Source organism: Oxyura jamaicensis, chromosome 3, assembly GCF_011077185.1.
Source record: "Oxyura jamaicensis isolate SHBP4307 breed ruddy duck chromosome 3, BPBGC_Ojam_1.0, whole genome shotgun sequence".
In the NCBI taxonomy this organism is placed as follows: Eukaryota; Metazoa; Chordata; class Aves; order Anseriformes; family Anatidae; genus Oxyura; species Oxyura jamaicensis.
The window spans coordinates 51,960,107-51,984,695 of NC_048895.1; the positions used below are offsets into that span (position 1 = coordinate 51,960,107).

At 36.5% G+C, this 24,589-nt stretch overlaps 1 protein-coding gene and 1 long non-coding RNA gene across 3 annotated transcripts in view; one reads left to right on the forward strand and one right to left on the reverse strand.

The window, feature by feature from the left end:
• Positions 1–4,738, reverse strand: part of LOC118165079 — a 23,402-nt gene extending 18,664 nt beyond the window's left edge. For both annotated transcript variants that reach the window (XR_004749841.1, XR_004749842.1), the window contains exon 1: positions 4,566–4,738. This is a non-coding gene — a long non-coding RNA (uncharacterized LOC118165079). The remainder of the gene's footprint in view (positions 1–4,565) is intronic.
• Positions 1–24,589, forward strand: part of ESR1 (estrogen receptor 1) — a 167,171-nt gene that overhangs the window by 48,793 nt on the left and 93,789 nt on the right. Inside the window, 1 exon segment of the mRNA XM_035322974.1 lies at positions 4,677–5,181. Coding sequence (XP_035178865.1) covers positions 4,677–5,181 — 505 coding nt within the window.

Genomic DNA, 24,589 nt, shown 5'->3' on the forward strand with positions numbered 1-24,589 from the left:
TTTTCTCTTTCTTTTTCTCTTTCTTTTTCTCTTTCTTTTTCTCTTTCTTTCTCTTTCTTTTCTCTCCTATAAATTGAACTTGTTCTATTACCATACCCCAATTGGTTTTGAGGACTTTTAGTTAATAGAAAATGAATCATGGAACTGGAAATCCCCAAACCTTCTTTTAGTTATTTAGATGTTATATTTTCTATATATTTTATTATCCTTCCTTTTCCGTTATCTGTTTCTGTGAGTGGCTTGTGTCACTTAATTTGCAATCAGTGGAAGGAGGCTAATTCTCTTGTTTTTGACATATTTTCCCAGATTTGAAGAGAAAATATGCTCATGTTTTCTGTTATGGTAAGAATTCTGAATTTAATTCAGAACCCTTCTGTTTCTAGCTGCTAAGTGTGTAGGACCAGTGGTCCAGTTGTCGAGTCAAACTGTGCAGACTCTGCTAGTTTAATCTGATCAGTCTAGCTGGTTGTCAGAAAGGAAAAAAAAAAGAAAAAAAAAAGAAAAAAGAAAAAAAGAAATATAAAAAGCAAACTGTGGGCATCAATGAATTGAAATGGGCAGAATTTGCCTTCAGAAACAAATCTAAGTATTATCCTGCTCTACATGATGCAAATTTAACTACAGAAATGTGATTTAGTTTTAACAATTCTACAGATAGTATTTCATTAGTGTAATTTAGGGTGAAATCCTCATTCTGCAAAATCGGAGTTGGGCATTGGAACTTTGATATAACTAGAAAAGGAAAATAGGCTAAGACATTAAAAGGGGAACACAGGATTTAATCAGTCACTTTCATGAATCACTTTCATGTAATCAATTTATTTCTAATTTCCATGAGAAAGGGTGCCTAAATCTTCATTGATTCAGAAACTCATCTTTTGTCTCAACCTCACTAAAAAACACCACATGTGAAGAAGCAATTTCTGCTTTGAACTTTCTAGCCAAAGTCTGTAGTACTCCTCAGTTACTGTGGACTGTCCCCTCCTGTTTTTTCAGTATTCATTCATTGCTTTTCTGTTTTTCCTTCGTGTTTTTTCCCTGTTCTAACAGCTGTGTACATATCATGTATGGCTCAAAACCAGAATTAATTTTAATTGTATATCCCCAAACTTCAGTCATATCCCAAAAAACAATCAATACCTGATGTAAGTTTAGCAACTTTTCAGTCTGCAGAACCAGTTTCCCTCAGTATTTTATAGGGGTGTGAGGAAAGCTTGGATAGATGATTTTCTCCTGTATCCCTGAAACAATATTAGGCCTTTAATTAAAGTGAAAAAAATACATAGGGCTGCAGCTGAATACACATTAGTGGAGAAATGGTGAAATCTTAAAAGGTACATTTCCCACTGAAATTTTTTGAAAATTTCTGTCTAGCACTGGAAATGAGGATGCTGCGGGAAATTTGTGTTTTTATTTACTCTATAGCTACTACATGTGATTTTATTATTATTATATTTACATACCCAGTGTATAAGGCAAGCCCTTCTCTATGAAGGCATACATGAAGTATGTAAAGGCATATATGAAATGGAATGTAGTGTTACCAAGTTTTTGATTAGGCTGTTTGCATCCACTGGTGAAAAGTACCACCAAATCTTTTTGCTATATCCTGTATGTATTTCCATATTGTGTTCAAAACAGATAAAACCTGACATCTAACAGATCACAGTGATTAACTGGGTGGTGGAGTAAGTCCTGGCTTTTAGGGAAAAACACTGGGTTTTAGGAACCTAGGTCTCTTTCTTTGGACAAGTCCACAAGCAGACACATTCAATGCCATCTCTAAAGCAGGATGAAGCTCAATATGTTAGTTTGGAGCAAGTAGGGTAGTCATCACCATAAAAGGCAAGGAAAATAAACACTTTTGATAATCTGTTGAATTTCACAGATTTTATGTTATAAAGTCTAAATACTATTTTAATTTTTTTTAAAATGTTTAAACAGTATGCATAATAATAATAAAATATTATGCAATATGGATAAATCAAAAATTCACCTTCTTCCTAAAATTTTGCTTGTTTAACTAGGCCCACCTCCCTCCCACAGTCTTAGCCCTTTCTTGCCCCCTTGATCTTCCCCAAAGAAAAAAGTTGACACAAATATTACAGGATGCTATCACAGGGATTTCTAGCCCACCGCTAAGACCTTGTTGGTGGCACTTGCATTTTTCTTCTGAGATGTTTACCAGGCTATGTATTACAGGGAATCTGCAGCCATCTATTCCTGAGTTCTGAAACTGTCAGAAACTTTCCACGCTGGCCTGTGGAAAAATGGTCATAAGGGCCTCTGGTTAAATGGTGTAGAGCAGGCATTAAAGAGCAGTTGCTTTTGCTTAACCTTAAAGTGTGTTTCAGTGTTGTTTGCATATAGTGGAAATTTTAGATATTTGTCTCCCTGAAAACACACAACGCTCCCCAAATAATTAATGATGTTTTAAAAAACTGCATGTAAAGAACACTAAGGTTGCACAGGACACACTCGGAAGTCAACTCGGCATGTGCACTCTTCTATCTTCCATTTTCAGCCCAGCTATTATGCTGTAGCATTTTATTACATGTCAATGTAGTATTTCTAAAATAGCATACACGTCAGATAATGGTTTAAATAAAAATTTAAAGTCCATTTTGTAACACACATAAGAAGTGGGTACTTCTTAAGGCAGACAGATTCACATTAATTCCCAGATTATGCAGTATAATATGAGACAATGCTTCTTCTACGTATTACTGAGGCACGAAATGAAATCTATAAGAGTGACCGACCTTAAACTCGTAACTGCCATTCATTTCAGTCTGTGTAGCCCATCAGACTGGCTGTTGAGAGCTATGCTTGCTTGCTGTTTTGTGAGTCTCTGCAGATGCACATTCACCCACTCTATGCAAACATGCACACACTCTCTTTTTTCTCTCTCACACTGTCTGGCATATTTTCAGTATAACTCTTTGAAGACTTTCTGAACTGCTGGGTATGATTTTCTGATTATTATTATTATTTTTTTTTAACTGGGAACATGTTTAGTCCAGTGTTATTTAAACAGGCTTATCTCTTTGATCAAAGTCTGCAATCTGAAATTTGAACAGGGTAGGGAGGGTGGCGGGGTGGGTGAGGAAATCTATCAAGTACATATTTATGTGTGTGCTGCTGTCTTAGCTGTGTGTCTGCAGAGGTACAGATATATATTATGTCAGTATAATCTTTGAAATGTAAGTAACCTGCTATTTTAGCAGAAGTTTTAAAAACATGATGTTATTACTAAAATAAAATATTTTTTAGTAAACTTTTCTAGAAGCTATTAGTGACGTGCATATTCAGCTTTTTGGTTTCTTGGGTTTTCTGAAGGTTGAGCCGAGTAATTGTGGAGTTGTTTAAGTATAGAATAGACTTTGCTAGTATTCAAAGCATACTAACTGGAGCCCATATATTAATGTGTTTAAGGTTGGCATTAATCTGTTTAGCTGACTGAACCACAGACCACAGCAATAATACTAGAGAACTTGGAACAGTTTCTGGAGGTTTTCATTTAGCTGGTTCAGGAGAACTGGTTTGTGCAAAGTTAAAATTATATGGAATGAGATGGCAAGATGAAGCATGCATGCCACACCTTTTCATTATGTTCTCTCTCCCCCCCTTTTCTTTCCTAAAAATAACTTTGAGAGGCATTTCAGTTTGTTTTAAAGCTGATCCCATTAGTTTATTTTAGATTACTTGATTTTCTAGTCTGATGTCAAAAATCAAGTTTGCTGAGCTTTTGTTCATGGGAATAATAAAAAATATCCTGTATTCAATTCATGTGTTATGCAGTCAAATAATTTTTCCTAATATTTAAGATTTTACTATGGCAAAGTCTGAAGGATGCTTTACTTTTACCCATAATTTTATGGGCTAAAAAATAAGCAGACAGAAAATTCTAGGCTAATCTAATGCTTTTCTTCACTTTTAAAGTTATTTTTACCCTCTAGATAATTCAAATTGCTATTACTGATGCAAGCGTGTTATAAATGTTTTCTCCTACATGGATCATCCTTTAATTTCTGTTAGTTCATTCTGTTGACTGAGGCTAGCTACACACACACACACACACACACAGGCACACGCGCTTGCACACACATTCTGCTTTGCCATATCTCAGTTACAGCATAGTCCTACCCAGGGTCATTACAATGTACACATTACATATTTCTAGCAAACACGAAAATGAATCAAACAGGAGGAGAGATAAGCACAGATAGATTGGAGCCTGCTGAGGAAATAAAAGGCAGTAATCTGGCTGACCACTGGACTAGTCTTCCTGGTCTAATTTCAGTGTCCTTTCCCGTTAGTTGCAGTGGAGCACTGGCTACTCTGCAGTGAAAAATTAAATGACTAGTAAGAATAAAGTAACATTTAGTGGGACAATTGTTTGGTATAACTCCAAAGCTAATTGTTTCTGAAGTGATGTTTAAACCAGCGTCGGCACTAGGCAAGAGCTCCTGGCTTGTGGCCAGCACCTTGTAACGCATATTAGTGCAGATGAGGAGTTCTCGAAAGTTAGAGGGAGAGGGAGAATGTGCATTTCCAGTGCTTACCCTGCATTTGTTTGCATCCTCCTCCTTGCCGAGATCAGAGGAATACCTGTGTAGTGCTGCTTTAACATTCTTTCTGCTGAGCCTCAGAATAGGTTCTGGTATTTTTTTTAGGTGGACTGCCAGCTGCCGATCTCGCTGTTGACAGTAAAAGCAGATATGTTCCTTGCTCACTGCCATTAGCAATGACCATGACCCTTCACACCAAAACCTCTGGAGTTACCCTGCTGCACCAGATTCAAGGCACTGAACTGGAGACACTGAGCAGACCTCAGCTGAAGATTCCCCTGGAAAGATCGCTCAGCGACATGTATGTGGAGAGCAACAAGACAGGAGTTTTTAACTACCCAGAAGGGGCCACTTACGATTTTGGTACTACCGCTCCAGTGTATGGCTCTACTACTCTCAGTTATGCCCCTACTTCAGAATCTTTTGGGTCCAGCAGTCTGGCAGGATTTCACTCACTGAACAATGTCCCACCAAGCCCTGTGGTGTTCTTGCAAACGGCGCCCCAGCTCTCACCCTTCATCCATCATCACAGCCAGCAGGTACCCTACTACCTTGAAAATGAACAGGGCAGCTTCGGGATGAGGGAAGCTGGTCCTCCAGCCTTCTACAGGTAAGTGCTACAGATGATTTCTCTTTCATCTTTAAGTAGACATGCTGAGAAAAATAGAATGTTGCAATATGTGTGCCCTCGGCTTTGCTTTTTGTGTAAAGGATCATGTAATCTCACGGAATCGTCCACGATATCTAGACAATAAAAATAGCATAGAATAAAACAAAACTGTAACTCACAGCTGACTGTGCCTTTAAACTGTAAATTTTGAAAACTGTATATAAATGAGAAATTAATTAAATCATGAGTGGAAATGCTGGAAAGCATGAAAACATAATTGATTAGGGAGTGGCAAACAATCTCCCAGTTGCAATATATTAAAATTACTGTCTAAAAGTATACTAAAAAGACTTCCACCATCAGAAGTTTTTGTATGCGAGCCATTGCTTGTTCAGCTCTTAGCTTCTAGTAAGAGTATTTTCCTCCTCTGACTTCCTTTACAGTATAAGTGGCTTATATAGAAAGTTGTTCAGACACACAGTGTCCTTCCTAATCAAACTGTTACAGCTGACTCGGTGACAGTATCTCAGTCAGCAACCACCTCTGTGAGCTACCATGAGAGCTGTATGCTTAATAATGTGTATTTTTCATTGGAAGTTGATATATATCAAGCAGAAATCTGACATGCTGCATTTTGAAAGAAAAGTATATTTTACTATATCTTTTTTTATTTATTTTACTTTTATTCTTAGATTGAAGGGTTTTAATATTATTGTCAATTATGAAAACATTTATTTAATTTCTGAAATATGTGGAAGTAATTAATAGAGCTGTAGCTTCCAAGAAAATGTAGTCAAACCCATCAATACTCACACTGTTAATGTTTGTACAGTGTTAATAGCATAATTTTACATCAGCATATTATAATGGGCTTCACTGAGTCAGAGTTAACAGTTAGATATATTAATATATATATTTTCTATATATATTTGATATATGTATATAATATATTATTGATATATATAGATAGATAATATATATATTATATATATATTATATATATATTTGTTTATTTTGGAGATACAAGTAAGTTTGGTACACATGGAGTGACTCTAAAAAAATAAAACCAAATAACTGTTTCCTTGTTGAAGATCAGACACTGTCAGACTTACTTGCACAAGATAGTATGTTGCTGGGAACAGCAATGTATCTTCTTAAAAACAGTCTTAACTCAGCCGGAGTGAGAATTTGGTAGCAGAATATGGTCCAAAAAAACAGATTATGGTTGCACTTTTTGCAAACGATTAATCGGTTTTGGAGATCAGTTGAAATAAAGACTAGTGAAAAGATAATGGTTATGCCAGGCAGTCCAATAAAGTGATCTGTTAACTGAGCTGATTCAAACAAAATGCATTTCAGTGCAATCAAATGCAGTTCCTCTAGGAAGAATGAATACATGTCAGAGCATAAAGATCTTGATTGATTAACTGATTTCAGGGTAAAAGTGCACTTTGTGCTACTTTTTTTTTTTTCTTTTTTTTTTTTTTTGGTAGAAAGCATGTAAGGGACCTGAGATGTGTAAACAGTGGAGCAGTGAGTTTGTGAAGTTGAAATACAGGAAATGTGCTATACTCAGGGTGTTTTACTTAAGGAGAGAGAAAAGCAAGAATCATCTGGAAATAAAACTTGAACCATGGAAATGAAATTCTTTCATTTTTGAACAGTGAATTGAGGTGAGACACTTCAAAATAAAACTAGCATACTTTTTAGTAGTGAAGTTTAGCTATTGGAGCAAACATGTAAGGGCAGTGTTGGATTCCTTATTTACTGATATTTCTGATCAAGGATGACTATGTCCTTTGAAGATGTATTTTATCCGTACACAACTGATGGGGCTTAAAGCTGCAGTAATTAAATGAATTTATGATCTTGCATGTGCAGGTGGTTTATCTGTATACAAGGTTATACAACAGATTTAATGGCCCCTTCCAGCCATAATTCTGTAAGGCAGATTTGATATGGTAATAGGAAATGTGCATCAAAGTCCTTGCTATGATTATCTTTTGTTAACAGGCATGCTACTGTTGGAGTTAAATTGATAAATCATTGCTTTTTTCTTCATTTCAGCAAGACTGTGTTTAGAAAGTTATTGTCTTGATGACATTAAATTTTAGGTCTTTATTCTTGTACTTTGGCACAAATCCAATCACAAATAGTTTGCTAGAAATAATTTGAACGGCGTTCAGTGTCTCGGAAAGATTTAAATATCTAATCATGGGGTATAAAAGTAAGTTCTTTCAAAAATATTGAAATGCATGAATTTCCAATTTGCTTCATTTGGCTAATCTCATTGGCTTCACTTGGATTCTGGAAAAAAAGAGAGCATGGGGCAGTGTAATCTGGCAATAAATAAAGAGATGCTGGAGATTGGAAGATATCTAAATACTAAAAAGGTGAATTTCTGGAGCAACCTACCAGAAGGAGTGGTAAATGCAAAACAATCTCAAACTAAAAGTTCTAGCAAAATTCAAAATCTATCATCAGTTTATGATACGGTTGCTTGCAGCTATAGCAAGTAGTGTAACTTAGGACTCCAAAGGACCCTTCAAGAATTCTTATTCACCATTTCTGTGAACAGTTGTGCTGTTTAGCTTGCCACACTGGGATGTTTGCATTGTATCACCCTGTTATATGGTGGATTTGGGATGCAAATAATGCATTCTGTGATATAAGTGGCTAGGACAACAAATATTCATTGTAGGTTAGAGCTGAAATAGTATTTTGTTAGTACTTGGATAAAATGTTCAAAATATTCAGTCACGAGACTGCAAAAATACCACATGTAGTGAAGAAAATATTTAAGGTAATTTGATTTCGTTACAAAATATTCAAAATCATGCTGACTATAGATGTGTATTAATTGACACGTATTTATTCAGAAGTTTTTTTTTTTCTTTTAAATCATGTTTCCATTTTAAATGACTTTGTTATTGCAAGATAATGACAGACTTGTGTCTAGCTGAAGAATAGAATAGTACATAAAGAAAAAAACAAATGTTGTGAAGAGTACAAATAAGTAAATAAATAAATATCCTTCCTGTAGTTTCTAAATCATGGGTCATCAGAATTTGAGAAAAGAGAATGGGCTTAATTAATTCATATTGTGCTGTTTTTAACTTGAGCCCTTTTATGTCTGACCTTGTGGCTTGTTTTTATAGGGAGCCAAACTAAAATACCTTTCCCGTATCTTACAGTGTCAGTATCTTTCATTAAGGGAGAGAAGGCATAACACTAGTTATGTTTTTGATTCTCTTTGAATCTTACATATATTTTATTTTCTCTGTCACTGTTTTTAATAGTGTTTCTTATTAAAGGCTGGCTATTAGTTGCTTATTAATACAGGAAATCCTGTGTTTATGGATACTATAGTAAACTAATTGAAATATTTCTTTTGTTCTTAACTAATAAATTTGTGTTCTGGTCAGATTACTTCCTTATCCTTTTTGTCAGGTTTTTGTTCATTCAGAGAAAAAAGCAAGAAGCCATTCAGTATCTAATTTACCTCAGTAAATTCCTATAAACAACAGCAAAGATGAATCCTTGTTCTTCTTCCAGTGTGTGATGTTACAGTGTTATCCCACTTAGTGTGCACTCCTCAGACCTGAAGTAAAATCATGTCTGTATTTCAGGCTCTCTGTAACCTGCATTTGGTGCTGCTTCCAAGTTTGACCAAAACTCATGTAAAAAGAGACAGCCCCTACCAGCTACCCCATGAGGGAATTGTCTGTTAGTTTGTAGTGATTGACAGAGACAGGGCATATCAGCATATAAAAGAAATATCAGATGAAAAATCATTCATTACTTCCTCTAGTACCTCAGGCTCTGGAATTAGATTAATATAATAAAGTATTTTTTTAGCTTTACTGAAATGTATTTGTCATACTGAAACTGATGCTGAATTACTGTAAACATATTGTTCTAATCAGTATGATCACAGCTTTAACTTTTAACACTTTCTAGAATGGAGAAAGATTACAAATGTAGATTGTCTCCTCTTCTTCTGTAATTTATAAATCCAGTTTGAACAGCAGTGTTACTTAATCTAATGTTTCCTCTTTTTTCTTTTTTTTTTTTTTATTTTTTTTTTAATGTTGCCTGATTCATTATGAGTCTTTGTAGCTGCTCATGTTGAGTTCTCATTAAAGAGGGTTCCAAATTTAAGATTGAAAGAATGTTAGAATAATGTTAGAATAAATGAAAATTTTTTTTATTATTATTATTATTATTTTTAATGCTGTATGAGGTTTTCTATAACATTAAAGAATACAAAATACTGTGAAGTTTTTTGGGTTCTTGTTGTTTGTTCTTCTCTACAGCATGAATCCATACTCAGGTTCTCTCTAAGCATCAGTGTATGACATTTGACCCCAGTTTTTTGAATACTCAGTGTTCTTGTTTTCAGAGCTTGTCCTGTTATACCTGTTAATTTTACAGCACTAGATGCCTGTAATGAAAAAGATAGGAAAATGTGGAGTTACTCTTTCCTATGGAAGTCTTGTGAAGATAAACCTGTTAAAGATTCTGAGATATTTACACATCAGTCATGAGGGACTCAATGCAACTTTACTGCATTTGCAACTCTCCTTAGGGAATATGTTAATGCCATTTGAGGGGCTGTAAGGTTTGAGCGGGCTGGTAGATATGACACAGGGCCTACAACTTCCTGGAGTAGCAGGTAGGTGTCAGTGAGAATGATCACCTAGGACACATCAAATATCACGTGACATGGACAGCAGCATCAAACCTTCACATGGACTCCCTTAGTCTATGGAAACACAGAGAGAAAGAGGCACTGTAAGCACACACATTATCCCTTTCTAAGATACATAATTAAAATAGACCAGATGTATCAGGGCCTATCTAAAAGTGTGAGTTTCTCTTTCTGTACAATAAAAGATGGCTAAAGAGACTCATTCTGGTGTAGGTATCTTTTGAATGGACAAGGAGATAGATGCATAGTGATGTCCAGAGCTATATGAAATTAATCCCACCCAAATGTTTCCTGTTTTTAAGGAGTCAAAGATGTCAACATCTATAATGTCCCTTCAGATAGACACTGAACTATATTCCTTGAGAGGAAGACAGAGAATTGACTCTGTGTTATTGGCCTTGATCACTCTTGCTCTGAGGCTATTGAAACAACAAACACTACTGGCCATATCTGCTCTGATAGGGAAAACATTAATTGCTGGCACCAGTTCCTTTAGCAATTGCAAAGAACATCAAATGTCAGCATTTCTGATTAAGAAAACAAGAAAGGCTGACCAGAGCTAAGACAGCTCTAAACAATGTAAAGGTGAAGAGTCCTGCAAATGAAATGCATCCACTTCTTCTAACAAACTGAGACTAAGTAATTTGATATTGTCGATAATGAAACACTAAAACCAATCATAGGCTCCCTGCTCTGTTTGCATGGAGTTTTTTGCCTATACAGGCATCAGAACTGAAATCAGAGCAGAGATGCTGTCCTTCAACATCCTAGTTTAAAGCATTGCTTTCATTGCATTAATTGTGGGGGCTGCTTGGAAAATTTGCTAAAAAGAGAGAAGTCACATCTGAAATTCTACACTATCCCTATTTATCTGAATGGCCTTTCCAGTGAAATGAAAGAGGACATCTTCTACCACAGCACATTAGGAATCATGATCAATGTGACTCTGGGCAAAGCAAGGCATTTCAGCTTTTCTGCAAAGTTCAGGTTCCAGTTGCTGGGAGGATTCTTGTATCATTTTACTCAAGATCTTTCTTCTCGCCCAAGACAATGAACTTGTGAGATACTGCTTGCCAGATTTAACCTACTACATACTTAGAGTTACTGTTCCTCTTTGAGACAGAAAGATCATAAAACTTAATCTGCAAGATAATCTTCTTTGACAAGGTATAATGATATCAGAATTGGGAGTGATCTGGGAAATTTATTCTAACCTTTTATTAGAACAAGGAAATGTGGTCCTTAGAAAACATGAAGATTAAATATGAATGTCCTAAACATAAATTCTATTTGATAGATGTACATAATAATAACAGTGGTCTTCCAACCAGTGACATTCTTAACCAGTGACACAACCACCAGCATCTTATTCTAAATGAGAAATGACGCCTCATATTATTTCCACTCTATGGAAGACATTAATAGAAGAAAATAACAGCAAATGTTGAAAGCCAGAAGTAAGTACGTTTCTTAAGCAAGTTGTTGGTGGCTAACCATGAAAAATGTTGCATGTAACCACTTAACATCCAGTGGGTAGAAAATCAGTCTACAACTACTGTTGAAGAGCATAGTCTGTCTCATATCAGACAGCATGGGCGGAACAAATTATATTCTGTTTCCACATGCTGTTGTCTCACAACACTGCCAACTGTCAAAACTTACATGACCAGGAGCCAGGCAGCAGTATCTATGTTGAGTGCCTGTTGAATGCTACAGGAGAAAGCCTTCCTCTCCCCTTGAGGATGACACACCAGTGAACAGCTAGGCAGCACTGGGTTGCATTTAATGTCCATGCATTTCACTCTCCAGTCATAAGCTATGTGAGTTAGTATTTTTTTTTTTTTTTTTTTTTTTCTGTCTTAATCATCATGTACAGATAGGAAACTACTTTTAACTGATTTCCTAGGGAAAACCTGTATTTCTTCATTGAAGATTTTTCGGTGTCTCATTGATCTGTGGCAAAAATGTTGTCCAATTCAACTGCAATCACAAAGCAGCTAGTTCCAGTCCTTTTTGTTATTTTATTACTGGCTATCATGCAGACCTGTGAAACACTGCTTTGCTCACTACTGTCTGTTTCAGGATTGATTTGTGCTGCTAAGACATGTCTATAGAACACTTCCTAGGATGATACAAAGGAGGTGTCTAACCTAGGAAGAAAACAGGAAGGAAATTTACTGCAACACAGGAAAAGTCTAATTCCATAGTAAATACAAATGGTTAGGAAGATATGGTGGAGAGAGTAGCAGCTGCAGAAGCAGCACAGAATTTAGGCCTTAAATATTAAATAACAAGACTGGGAAACTCATATCTTCTACAGATAGCCTCTGCTGCTGGTTTTACATATAGCCCAGTTAAAATTGGAATATATAATACCTACGGCTTTCTTTTGATTTCCCTTTTCCTTTAATTTTCTGAAATTTAAATGTAATTGTGGTTTGTGAGACAAGATCTATTCATCTGTAAATCCATGAAATATATTCCAGTTCTTAGAAATTTACATTTTTTCCCTCTTCAAAGTTGATCTGTAAACAGGTGTAAGCTTAGAAAGTGCTAACTCTAAAAATATATTTTTTAATTTCGAAGACAAGTACTATAAAATCTGTTCTTTGGCAAAACTAAAATGTCATATAATACCTTACCATCTGTATTTACAGTTCATAAGGCTAGTCAGCATTCTTACTTAAAACATTGGTTGTGCTGAGCTATCTTGATCAAACAGTATCTCTAGTTACTACTTAGTTGCTTGTATCAGCTGTTTTCTGAAGAAAACTAATTCATATAAGTGTTTGCTGCTTTGGTTATTAGTTACACCTTGAACTTGAGATGGGATCCCTGTTTCAAATTACGTATCGCAGAATCCTTGTACCCAGGAAACTGTAGCAGCGGCAAAGAACACTAAGGCCAAGAGCATGTGCCAGATCTAAGTATCTTTAGGGAGCTAATATGTCAAAGAACAGCTTTGTCTGTTTGCTTCCATTCCACAGTAAAATGATACTTCTCCTTTAGCCAAACTGATAAACACAAGCAAGGAAAAAATGTGTATGTTGCCAACATATGAGCCACTGTAACATATTTATTGCCTTGCAATAGTTTTACATGGTTTGGATTACTTAGCACCTATGGGTTGAAAAGTATTTATAGCTTTGTCTTACCATGCAACACAAAATATTGTACTAGTTTTCTTCTACCGGGGTAACAATAGGAGATAAATGTATGCAAATCCTGGAAATGTTGATATGGTGGTTCATCAGATTCTTAAAAATCCCGGAGCAGCCCAATCAGATGCATGGAGTACAGTGGAGAGATAGAAACCTATATAAAATAAGATAATTGAATGTTCTAATGGTAACAATATGAGAACCACTGCAATTGTAAAAGGCATATATTAAGAATACCTTCAAGGCATATTGCAGCTTAAAAATTTAAATATTGCTAAAGCAGGTTGCACATTGGTAAGTTAAATTGCTATTATTACTTCTTCTTGATCCAAGGAATAAAATTAACAAACAAAGAGGAAAAAAATCTGATTCTGCAGAGAATTTTTTAAACACCGCAGAGCAAAACTAAATTTTACTTTCAAGTAGATTTAGTAACATTGCTTATTATTAGGTCTGCCTAGTTACTCTCTTTTCTGGTTACTTCTGCCCAGCTTTGACTTACATTTTCAGTGTTGAATGATTATCTCTCTTTTAAAAGTGTTTTGACAAAAAAAAAGCAAACCAACAAAAACCTTAACTTTTTAAGTATCGGGTAGGGGAAATAAAATTTACTGAGAATCAAAGAGTAATATAAGTTTCAAGGGTCCTCTGAAGATTACCTGGCCAACAGCCTGCTCAAAGCAGGGTTAACTTCAAAGTTAGATCAGGTTGCTCAGGCCCCTACCCAGTTGAGTTTTGAATATATCCAGGAATGGAGATTTCACATCCAAACAGGGCAACCTGTTAGAGTGCTGAACCACTCTCACTGTTTCCTAATGTGGAATCAAAATTTTCTTCTTAAAACTTGTGCTGTTTGTCTTTTTTTCTTCTCCAAGAAGAGCTTGGTTCCATCTCCTTTACTCTCTCTCATTATACAATTGAAGACAGCAATATAGTCTTTTAGGACTGTACAAATTCAGCTCTCTCAGCATCTCCTCATATGCTAATATGGTTTCTCTTCTGTTTTTAATGTCTTGTTACTTCATTTGTATCAGTTCTAAAGAGTTTGGCAAAAGTCACACCAGTAAAATGTGGTCAAAAACTAAGCTTAAAAGATTGGAAGAGGAATAAGTAAAGGAGGTCTCATTGATGGACAGAATGGGGCCAGTGAAACAACCACATGGGGCTGGTAAGGTGCAAACTTTGAATCTCTGGTAAGGATGCTGTAGCAGGCTGTTGTGAACTGACAGACAATACAAAGACATAGAAAAGAGGGAAAATAGTAGGAGAAAGCAGATACTGTTTTAAGGACCTTATTTATACATCTTGTCCCTCCCTGGTGGTCTAGTGGTTAGGATTCGGCGCTCTAACTGCCACAGCCCAGGTTTGGTTCCCAGTCAGGGAAGAGTTTTATGATGGCCAGAGGCCAATGGGATGAGGTTCAATGTGGCTAAGTGCCGGGTCTTGCTCTCAAGTTGTGCCAGGGGAGGTTTAGGTTGGAAATGAGGAGACATTTCTTCTCAGAAAGAGTAGTCAGGCATTGGAGCAGGTTGCCCAGGCAGGTGGTGGAGTCACCGTCCCTGGGGGTGTTCAAGGAAAGGATGGACCTCGTGCTGAGGGACATGGTTTAGTGGATGGTATTGGTGGTAGGGGGGTGGTTGGACCAGATGATCTTGGTCTTCTCCAGCCTTAGTGATTCTGTGATTCTGTGACCTGGAAGAGTTTGGGAAGGACCAGAAAAATCAAGTAGAAGGAGAAATTACACAAGAAGACTGAGTTGGAGAAAAATGGTGGAATTTCAAAGTACTCAGGGGCTGAGACTAGGAGTGGGGCCAACAGAACTGAAACAGTAAGTATGTATTACAGAGCATGGGGCAAGTACAGCCAAGAGGGAGAAACAGGAGGTATGGATCTGGGGCTGTGCAGAACAACATTCCTCACAATGGACGGGTGTGTGATATTTTTGCATTTCATTCATGTTTAGTACAGATTTGCCTAGAAGGTAATGAATTAGCCCAGCTGGTAATAGCCCATGTGGCAGAGGTCAGTGCTGTTGATATGAGTTTCCATCACTCCTTGAACACTGACTGCCACTGAGAGGACTCCACGACTGCACGAGATCTTGCTTTGGATGGTGATGGTTTACTTTCTTTAAAGCCTAGTCATTTCTCATGTACACAGAAAATATAATAAAGTAACAGCAGAATATGACAACAGCGTTCAAAAAGCTGAGATGTACCAGAACTAAATTTGCTTGCATATATCTTTCTCTCTGTCTAATTTCCTAACATGAAATATCACTGCTTTACCACACAGAGGCATTATGAATAAACATTTGTTGGTGTCTTTGAATTACCTAGTTGTTGTAATGAAGAGTGCCATTGAAAATCACACGTGGAATATCAGTAAGACTGTTTTCTGAGCAGGCTTGTATAAGTAAGACATGAGGCTACATATGAACAAGGGTGAAAACATGCAAAAGATGAGTAGGTGCTCAGTCAGTGAGTATAATTTTGGAAACTAACAAGGATATTACTAACCAGTGTTTGAAATGGAACAAAATAATGTTTCACAAGTTTTTTAACCATGCATACCTAGTGTTTTTCTTGGGAAACAAAACAAAACAAAATGGCATGGATATATTTCCATTTTAGTCCTTAAAAGGAATTGTATGTTCGTTTACTTTGCTTTCATTTAATAGGTAGGTAAGGGATGACTGCATAGAAACAAGGAATTAATGCACTATTTGAGATATGACCCGTGGTTCCTTGTATCCCTTACCTAGGATGAAAGATTTTCCTTACCTAGGATGAAGGATTTTCCTGGTTTCATTTCAGCAAAGCACTGAGGGTCTTACTCTTCAGAGGAAGAGATGTTTTTCAATACAAAAGCCAGTCCATGAAAAATATTAATTGCTCTCTGTACTTCTTTTTTTTGAAAGCATTTAAGAAAATTGCTAAGGCCAAGAGTGTATTTTCAAAAATAACTAAAACATTGCTGAACATCTAGCACCAGCTTCTTTTTTATTCATTGAAAGGCAACATTAGGTACTAATAGCTTCAATCTGTTTTCATGTATGACCCATTTTCTGACTCATAAATGCCTTGTTTCTTCTCTATCTAATTCACTTTATTGTCAACAAATGTTGATCTGTGTGGAAATGGCAAGCAACCTGAAAGTGGTATTGCTTAAGAGGCTGGCCTCACATCTCTGCTCTCCCTCCAAGTTGTTCCAGAACTAAAACCTGGGAGAGCTGAGCAAAATGTGTTGTCTTGATTATGACAGGAGACATATAGTGAGAAATAAGTGAGGACAGGTCTCCAGCAGCTCAGGATCATGACTTTTGCCAAGTGCCATGTTTAAGTCACACAGCAACTTAAAATGAATAGAAACTGGAGGTGGTAGACAGGTAGACCTGTCACCATGTTATTTGGGAAAAATCTCCTTGTCCCAGAGAAATTATCAGGTCTGCAGCTGCCTTCTTGATCCTTTCTGAACCCAAGATTAAGAATCAGAGATTTCATTGTAGCTTTAACTGTCTGAGCATGAGAGATATTCAAGACTGCTTTTGTGAGAAGTGAGACTTCTAAAAAAGGTATGATGCTATAAATATGTTAGTCCAACATATTCCAAACTGAAATAAAAAAAGAAATTTAAATCTATTGAAAAGAAAGTTGGATATTTCAGTCCTTAGTAAATGAAATCATTAGCGTTACTCTATACCTCAGTCATCTCAGCATAGCCAAGGAATAGGGGTTTATGTACTATATATTGTGAATAGTTACATGGGAATCAATAGAGAAATGCAACAGGGAGATGTACAGAGTATGCCATTCAGAATTTTTTGTCTGTGTGAGGCTATATGCTAAAATTGTCATCGGAAACAATCAATTGAAGAGCTACTTTTATTCCTTAGGTATCTTCTTAGGTACTATCAGCACTCTCAATCTCTTTTATCTTCCTGTTTAACCCTTGGGTATTCTGAGGACACGAGATGCTATGTTTCTATCATTAGACATGTACACAGCTGCTGTGTGGAACAAACAGTCTTGCACAAGGTGATCTGGTAAAAATCAATTTATATTTGCAATCAGAGGATCTGAGATCACTTTGAAGTTTTTTACAGATTCAGATAGACACAAAATCAGACACAAAATCACAGGTTAGCTGTGGTCTAATATTGAACTGAATTAACACTCTACTAGAAAAGAGCAATTCCTAATAAATATGATTTTGCATAATACATAAGCCCATTTCATCTGTATTTTTTACCTAAATTAATTAATGTGAGGTAATTAATAAATTATGACTGTATACTCCATCCATAACAAAAGACTGAACTGCTGCATTCATTAATTTAGCAAGGATACTTTATTCCATCCTTGTAGTTACTCTGGAGTATTTTTAAGTGGAATAGATGTATTCTGAAGGACAAAAAAAATGCATTGAAAAAAATCTTGTTGCTAAACTTTAAATAATATTTATTTATTTATTTATCAATAACACCTTAAACTCTTAGGAAAAAAACTGTTTATTTTCTTGTCAGAGAATGTTTAATTTCTTGTCTGAGAATGTATATCGAGGGGTTTAGCTCAATTCCAACTGATGAGTTCTAACAACTGTTTCCTGTCACCCTAACCGTTTGTTGGAAGGTCTACTGAATATGAATCAATTCTAAATAAAAACCTATGTGCAGGTACTTATTATTACACTGTAAGTTCAACTAAGATTTGATGGTCCTTAGCAAGAATCTGTTCTTTATGGCAGATTTTGTGCATACTCAGGGGTCTCTATCATGTCAGGGGTGAGATGCTCTTTATCTCTCTTCTTCTATGTCTTTTTCTCACCTCCTGACTCACTAGCATGTGCAGCAGCATGGTGCAGAGCTGTGTGTACTTAGCTTTTCTTGTGCCTGCTGCTGTGTGTACACCTGCACTGTTTAATTCCTCTAGGATGTGTGCGGCAGTTCACATGGATCTGGAGCTGAGCTCTTGTGCTAGGAGTGCAAATGGTTTTCCACATTTTATCAGCAAGTGAGAACAATCATCAAGAATATGGCTTATGTGGCTTTTTTCTTTTGAATCTTTTTATGCTTCTGAATTTCTAATAGAGATATACTTTTTAAATATTTTGAATACAGAGACCATTTGTAAATGAAGCTTTAATTTTGTTCATCTTTGTACCACGTTAAGCCAAGATGAGAGCTTGGGGTTGTGTTGTAACCCTTTGCTCATTCAGGTCATTTTCTAGAATAGTAACATCTGGAATCTGGGGTCTTGAAAACTTTTGGGACTAATTTGGTCAGAAGAAATGCAAAATCTGTTAAGCTGTTTTAAAGGCAGGTGACTTATAGCTGTTGGCTGCTTCTCAGTCCCAACACCACAAGTGGTTGAGTGTCTGTGATAGATCCTGCATGCCTTCCCAGCGTAGAAGTGAGGAGGGAAGTGGTGTAGTCAGCCTTTCTCTAGCCTCAGCAAAAATGTGAGCTGTGGCTTTCCAGATGAGATCTGTGTTGGCTGATGGTTGGTTAATAGGTTTGCCATGCCAAGCTTAGTGCAACATACACTTCCAACATTCAGCTATATGCAACATACAGGATGTGAATATTCTGATTAAAAATGAGTAAACAGATTTTTTATATATTTATTATCACTATTTTTTTTTGCATAGGTAACTATGTGAGAATACTATGCAACAAATAGAAGTTAAAACTTTTTTTTTTTTTTTTCCTTTTTTTTCTTATTTTATTTATAAGAAGCATGCATATTTGGGAAAAAATTCAGTAGGTGTTCCTTGTGTCTAGTACACTGCTATTATGTGTGTCCCTTGTGAGCAGCTAATAATATGTTTATAAATGTCACAACAAATGTGTGACTGCTGTGTCCATAATATTGTACATTTAATTCTACATGCATTTGTCTATCTAATAGAATTTTTCCTTCCTTTGTAATTTATAGGGCAGGGAGCAATTACTGTCTACCAACAATAAAAAGTGGGAAGATTAATGAGGTGCTATGTTGTGGCACCTCTGAGGCATTTGCGCTTATTCTCTGCTACTATGAAGAATAAGAAATGACACAAACAGATGACATTTTACCAAACAAAATGCAACTTCTTAATGTCTTGCGAAGAAATTATCACCAATACAAAAGGCAATAGTATGGACTTCTCACAGGCTTGATTTCTCACACACTGATGCATGTTACCCAGAATATGACAGCTGGCAGTTTTGCAAACACATTTTATATGCAGTTGGCTACATATGTTCTACATTTCATAAGCCATATGTTCTTTGCTTACTATTGATTGAACAGTCAGTTTATGCAAATGTACCTATGGAAATAAGCTCAATTAATAAATTAGCTACTTTGGGTTAATTTAGATAATGTAGATATGTAAAAGTTACTATATATACTATTCAATTATCAGTGATGATTGAGACATCCATACACAAAGTGAAACAGATCAGATCTGCAGTCTGCATGCAGGAAAGGGAATGAGGGAAAGAACACAGTCCATTTTTTCAATCCACTATTTCAATATTTCATATACATATAACCATCAGTATGATCTAATTGAAAACTTTCACTAGAAGGGACTTTTCCCTCTCACATTTCTGATCATGATTCCCCTGAGTAATAAGCCAATATGACCACACAGTTGGGCTCCTTCTCTCTTCACCCTTCATTTTTTGGCCTCCTTTCTTGGCTCAAGTTTTATGACTGTGTTGAATAGGATTGATTTGCTTTTAGTGTCTGTGGCCAGAAATGGAGGGAGAGCAAGACTATCCCGTTTGACAGCAGTTTACAGCTACTGCTTCTTGAACATAAAATAAAATGACAGCCTTTACAGCCCTTAACACCAAATTTTCAGAAGTGGTTCCTAGGGAATACTTAGAGGGGTGCTGAATACTTAACAACTATCCTTGAAGGGAAGGAGAGCTGTAGGATCTAAGAAATTTGAAATCACTTTAAAAAACAGTTCGGTGGAGGTGTCTCAAATTGTATCCTTTCTATGACAATGTGTTCAAGATCTATTTCTTATTAATTTTATTTTCTTATTTTTATACTTTCAGCTGTATTTTTAGCATATGTAAATTTCTGTTTCCAGAGATGATCTGTGACAAATGTGTTAGAAAAGTTATGTTTTATTTCATTGTGGGTCAACATGGCCTGGCCTTAAGGCCCTGTTGCACACATGTAGCAACTAGGCCTTGCTAACACACTCATAACTACTAGGCTAACTACTAGTCTCTGCCAGACTTCGGTGCTCTGTTTCGAAGTCCAATCTGTTTATCACATGGTTTACCGTTCATTAATTTTCAAAGAATGAATTGGCATGCAGAGATGAATTCAGCACTTCCCAGAGGACTAGTATGAGTCAAGTACCTCAGCTGGAGCAATGTTTCCTTGCAAACTTCCCCAGTTTTGTGAGGCATCATACTTCTGTGCATCCATTCTGCCTCCACTTTGAATGAAACGACAAACAGCTTCTTCTCCTACTAGGGTCCAGACGTCTTGACAAAATTTGTTACTCATTTTTCTTAACTGCGGAAGTAGGCTATATAACAAGCTAGAAAGCATGGGTATTTTGTTAGCCTGATAGCTCAGCTCTGTAGGTGGGATACAGCCCTTTTATGCAATGGTTGGTAGGTATGACATGTTTTCAGACTGGCTGTTTGTTTGCCTTCTGTCAGGCTTTTGTCACCTGCCTTGTAATTGGTAGTACTCAACCATGTGCACATCAGCTACTTTTGTCCCATCTGTTACACTTGTTATGCTTTCAAGCATCCAAGAGATTAGTCATATTTGAATTTCTGGGAAACATATTCCTTGCACAGGGGCATCAGCTAGGGCTGATCCCTCTGTCTTTTTGATTGTGAGGCCAGTATTGCACCACAACATGCATTTTTCCAGTCCTGTGCTATCCTGTGCAGCAACATCTGTTGCTGATGTTGCAGGCTAGCTGTGGTCTGCAAGTTGGTCAGTCTGCTCCTATGATTAGGATCATACAGGTCCCATATACAAATATTTATTTATTTTTTTTGGTGAAACTGGTTTAAGCACAAATGGGTCCGTACAATTAATAATTATTTTTACTTTCACTGGGAACTAGGTTATGCACCGTTAGTCCAATGAGTACAGGGGGTGGGTTCCAAGATTTTTTATTATTTCCATAGTATAATTATATCACAGAATGGTTTGGGCTGGAAGGGACTTTAAAGACCATCCAGTTCCAGCCCCCCACTATGAGCAGGAGCACTTCCAACTAGATCGGGTTGATCAAAACCCCATCCATCCTGACCCTCATCACCTCTAGGGATGGGTCATCCACAACGTCTCTGGGTAACTTGTTCCAGTGCTTCACGGCCCTCTGAGTAAAGAATGTTCTCCTAACATCTAATCTACATCTCCCCTCTTTTTGTCTAAAGCTGTTCTGTCTTGTCCTGTCATTATCCGTCTGTGTAAAAAGTTGTTCTCCAGCAACTTGGGCACAAATATGGTGTTTTGGTAAACGATGTCTTCTGGGGCAAATACAGAAGCATTTTTACATGTAGGTGTCAGCTATGCCTTTTGTGTAGATTTTTCCAAAGTGGCCCAGCACTTTTCTTGCTGCCTATGTCATGTCATCATGAGGCTCGGGACCTCTGCTTAGTCTTTTTCCTCTATTCTTGATAGTTGCTGGCACAGGGTGTTGTAGATAGCTTGGTTGGTAAGCTCTTCCTCAATGCTTTACATCAGTTAGTTCAAGAGGTCTGAATGCACTTTGAAGAACTTAAAAGCACTACTTAAGGTAGTCCTTTATTTTATCAAGGCTAATTGGTTTAAGGTTTATGCCCAGAGCCATCTAATTTCTTTATCGGGCTCATATGTGGCTATAACAGTGTTTAATTTCAGAAGTTCATTTGCAAATGAAGTGTACACCTTAAAGTTATATCTGAGTTTAAAACATAATTTTAAGAAAAGCTGGTATTTGAAATGATAGGAATTTAGACTGGAATTGTAATGTGTTATACAATCTGCATTCTTATTTGACATACCATTTTTGAAGTTGGTGTGATAGAGAACTTTTATATCCTTCAAGTGTTTTTCTCTAAAAATGTCCCATTTAATGTTGTCATAGAAAGATTATTAGAGGAATTTAAAGAAGCTCTGGGTAATTGGATAAACTACAGTGTAATTGTGTGCATCTGAAATATTTGGAAAGAAGGCTTGCCCAAGAATAAAAAGAACACATGAGCCCATGAAATCCCTATAAAGGCATGGTAAATGAAGATTTATGAGTGATTCTTGTGTTTTTGCTGGCATTTAGCTTTGAAATAGTCTGGAGGTAAGTGTAGGAATCTGACAGAAACACTCTTTTCTGATCTATTAAGTGCAGTTTACTTTTTCTCTTCAGATGCTAGGATTGTGGTAGTTTATTTAAACATTAGAAAGGAAATAAAAAATGAGTGTAGCGAATGAGTAATTGTGAAGAAAGTTTGCTTAGGAACAGTGAAACACAGAAAAGATTTGTTTTGGATGATGTGTTATTTTTATATTAAAGGCTGTACTTCAGCTTTTTCTTAAAAGCCATATTTTAATTATAAGAATTATATAATAAATGTATTAGTACAAATTTTCAGCTTAGTCTGTGAGGCTTGGCATGATTGTAATGGAGACAAAAGTAACCACCAGATATTTCTAGATGTGTGAAAGCAGCAGAAGATAAACTCCAGAGATAGTCTACCTTTTTTTTTTTTTTTTTTTTTTTTTTTTTTTTTTTCCCATGCTTCCAGCTTTTCAAGCATATTTTATTCTTCAGATTGTTTACACTAAAGTGAGATGTCCTTTCCCTCTCAGACTTTTTGCTCATCTGACCCTCCACTTTGGCATAGTTCTGCACACAGCTGATTGACACACTCAAGGGCTTGTCACTTCTGTCCCCAGAGCCACACTGCCACACAACTCAGTATTGCTGCCAGAAAATCAGATCTGTGCAGTGCCTGGAGGCACTCTGTCTGTCAGTAGCTTCTTCATAAAATTAGGCGTGCTTTTAGGCAGTGGATGAAGGTATTTCCTCAGACTGTATGACTTTATACATCGGAGTCTGTGAGGTTGCTTAACTGAATGAAAGAGAAAATGTCAGAAACAGTGCCCTGACCAAACTGACAGGATGTAGAAATGGGCATAGAAACCCTGAGCAAATTACCTGGTCATTATTTTGGATCCTGGGGAATTGGATAAAAATATATATTTTAAAGGTACTATTCCTTAATGAGTAGGAGGACGCTCAGGGATCATAGATTAAAAAGATATACCAAAACAATAATTTGCAGAGAATTTAATGCAACAAAAAAAAATAGTACCATTCATTTTTAAATAAGCAGATTGTATCTGCCCATTGTTAAAAGTAGCAGAAATATGTATATGGGCCACTTGAAATTTAAGTATGTAAGGGAATGTATTTATAGTGCTGCTTACTGGAATAGAAGCTGAAACAATAAACATTTCTGAAATTCGCTAAGGCCCAGCCTTTAGGAAGGAGAAATATAATGTACGAGTACAATAACTGGGGAATTAATGACTAGGGAAAAGTATTGCAGTAAAATATCTAAGGGTTAGAGAGGATCATAAACTAAATACAAGTCAGTGGAGCAGTTGTATGCAGGAAAGGCTAATTTTATTCTGTTAACACCAAAACAGATGAAGGTAAATATGCTGTTTTAGGAGAGACTGGCAATGCCTCTTTCAGAGGCTTTCATGTCCACTCAGATGCAAGTGCAGTCCCTATGAGAGAGCAAGAGGATGGGAGGATTAAAGAGAAGAATCTGTGGAGAGAAGGCTGGAGGCAGAGATGTGGCAGGAATCCTGGGAAGGGAGGATTTGTATTGAGAGGGCAGTGACCGAGTTGTTCTCCAGGCTAACTGGAAATAGCTGAGGGAGGACAAGCGAGCTTAAGTTCCAGCAGAGAGGGTGTAGGCTGCACATTAGGCAGTGAAGCTCCAAACAGAAACAGAGAGGCTTATTCATTGGAAAGGTTGTAAAGACAAGTTAAAACAACTACCTGTGGGGCAGGTCTAGATATACAGTCGTTTAAGGGATATTCTGTCCCTGCTTTACCAAATGCTAGGATACAGTGATTGCAGGGTTTGTAATTTCTGTATGTCCATTTATGTTTTCACATCAAGACCGCAGTGCAGTTTGACAGCTGGTAGAAACTCTGGCATGTGGTTAAAATTGCAAAACTGTCCCTCTCAGTGCATCTGTAGATTTACTATTATTATGATGATGATTTTTGCATATCATATAAATGTCTATTTCCTTTTGAATGTATATTTAATGAAAAGGAATGTTTTGGTGTTTGAAACACCAAAGCATTTTTCTGTTAAAATTTCTAAGAATTTATATGTCTGCCAAATGAAAGTCCTATGGAAAATATTTTTTTCCTTGAAAATTGAAAAAGATTAATTTTATTCTCTGAACTTTGCAGGAAGTGGATTTCTATGTTGATTTCAATAGTTTTCAAAACATAAAAGCATGGTGTTTTTCTTATTTCAGAACTGAAATACTGGGGG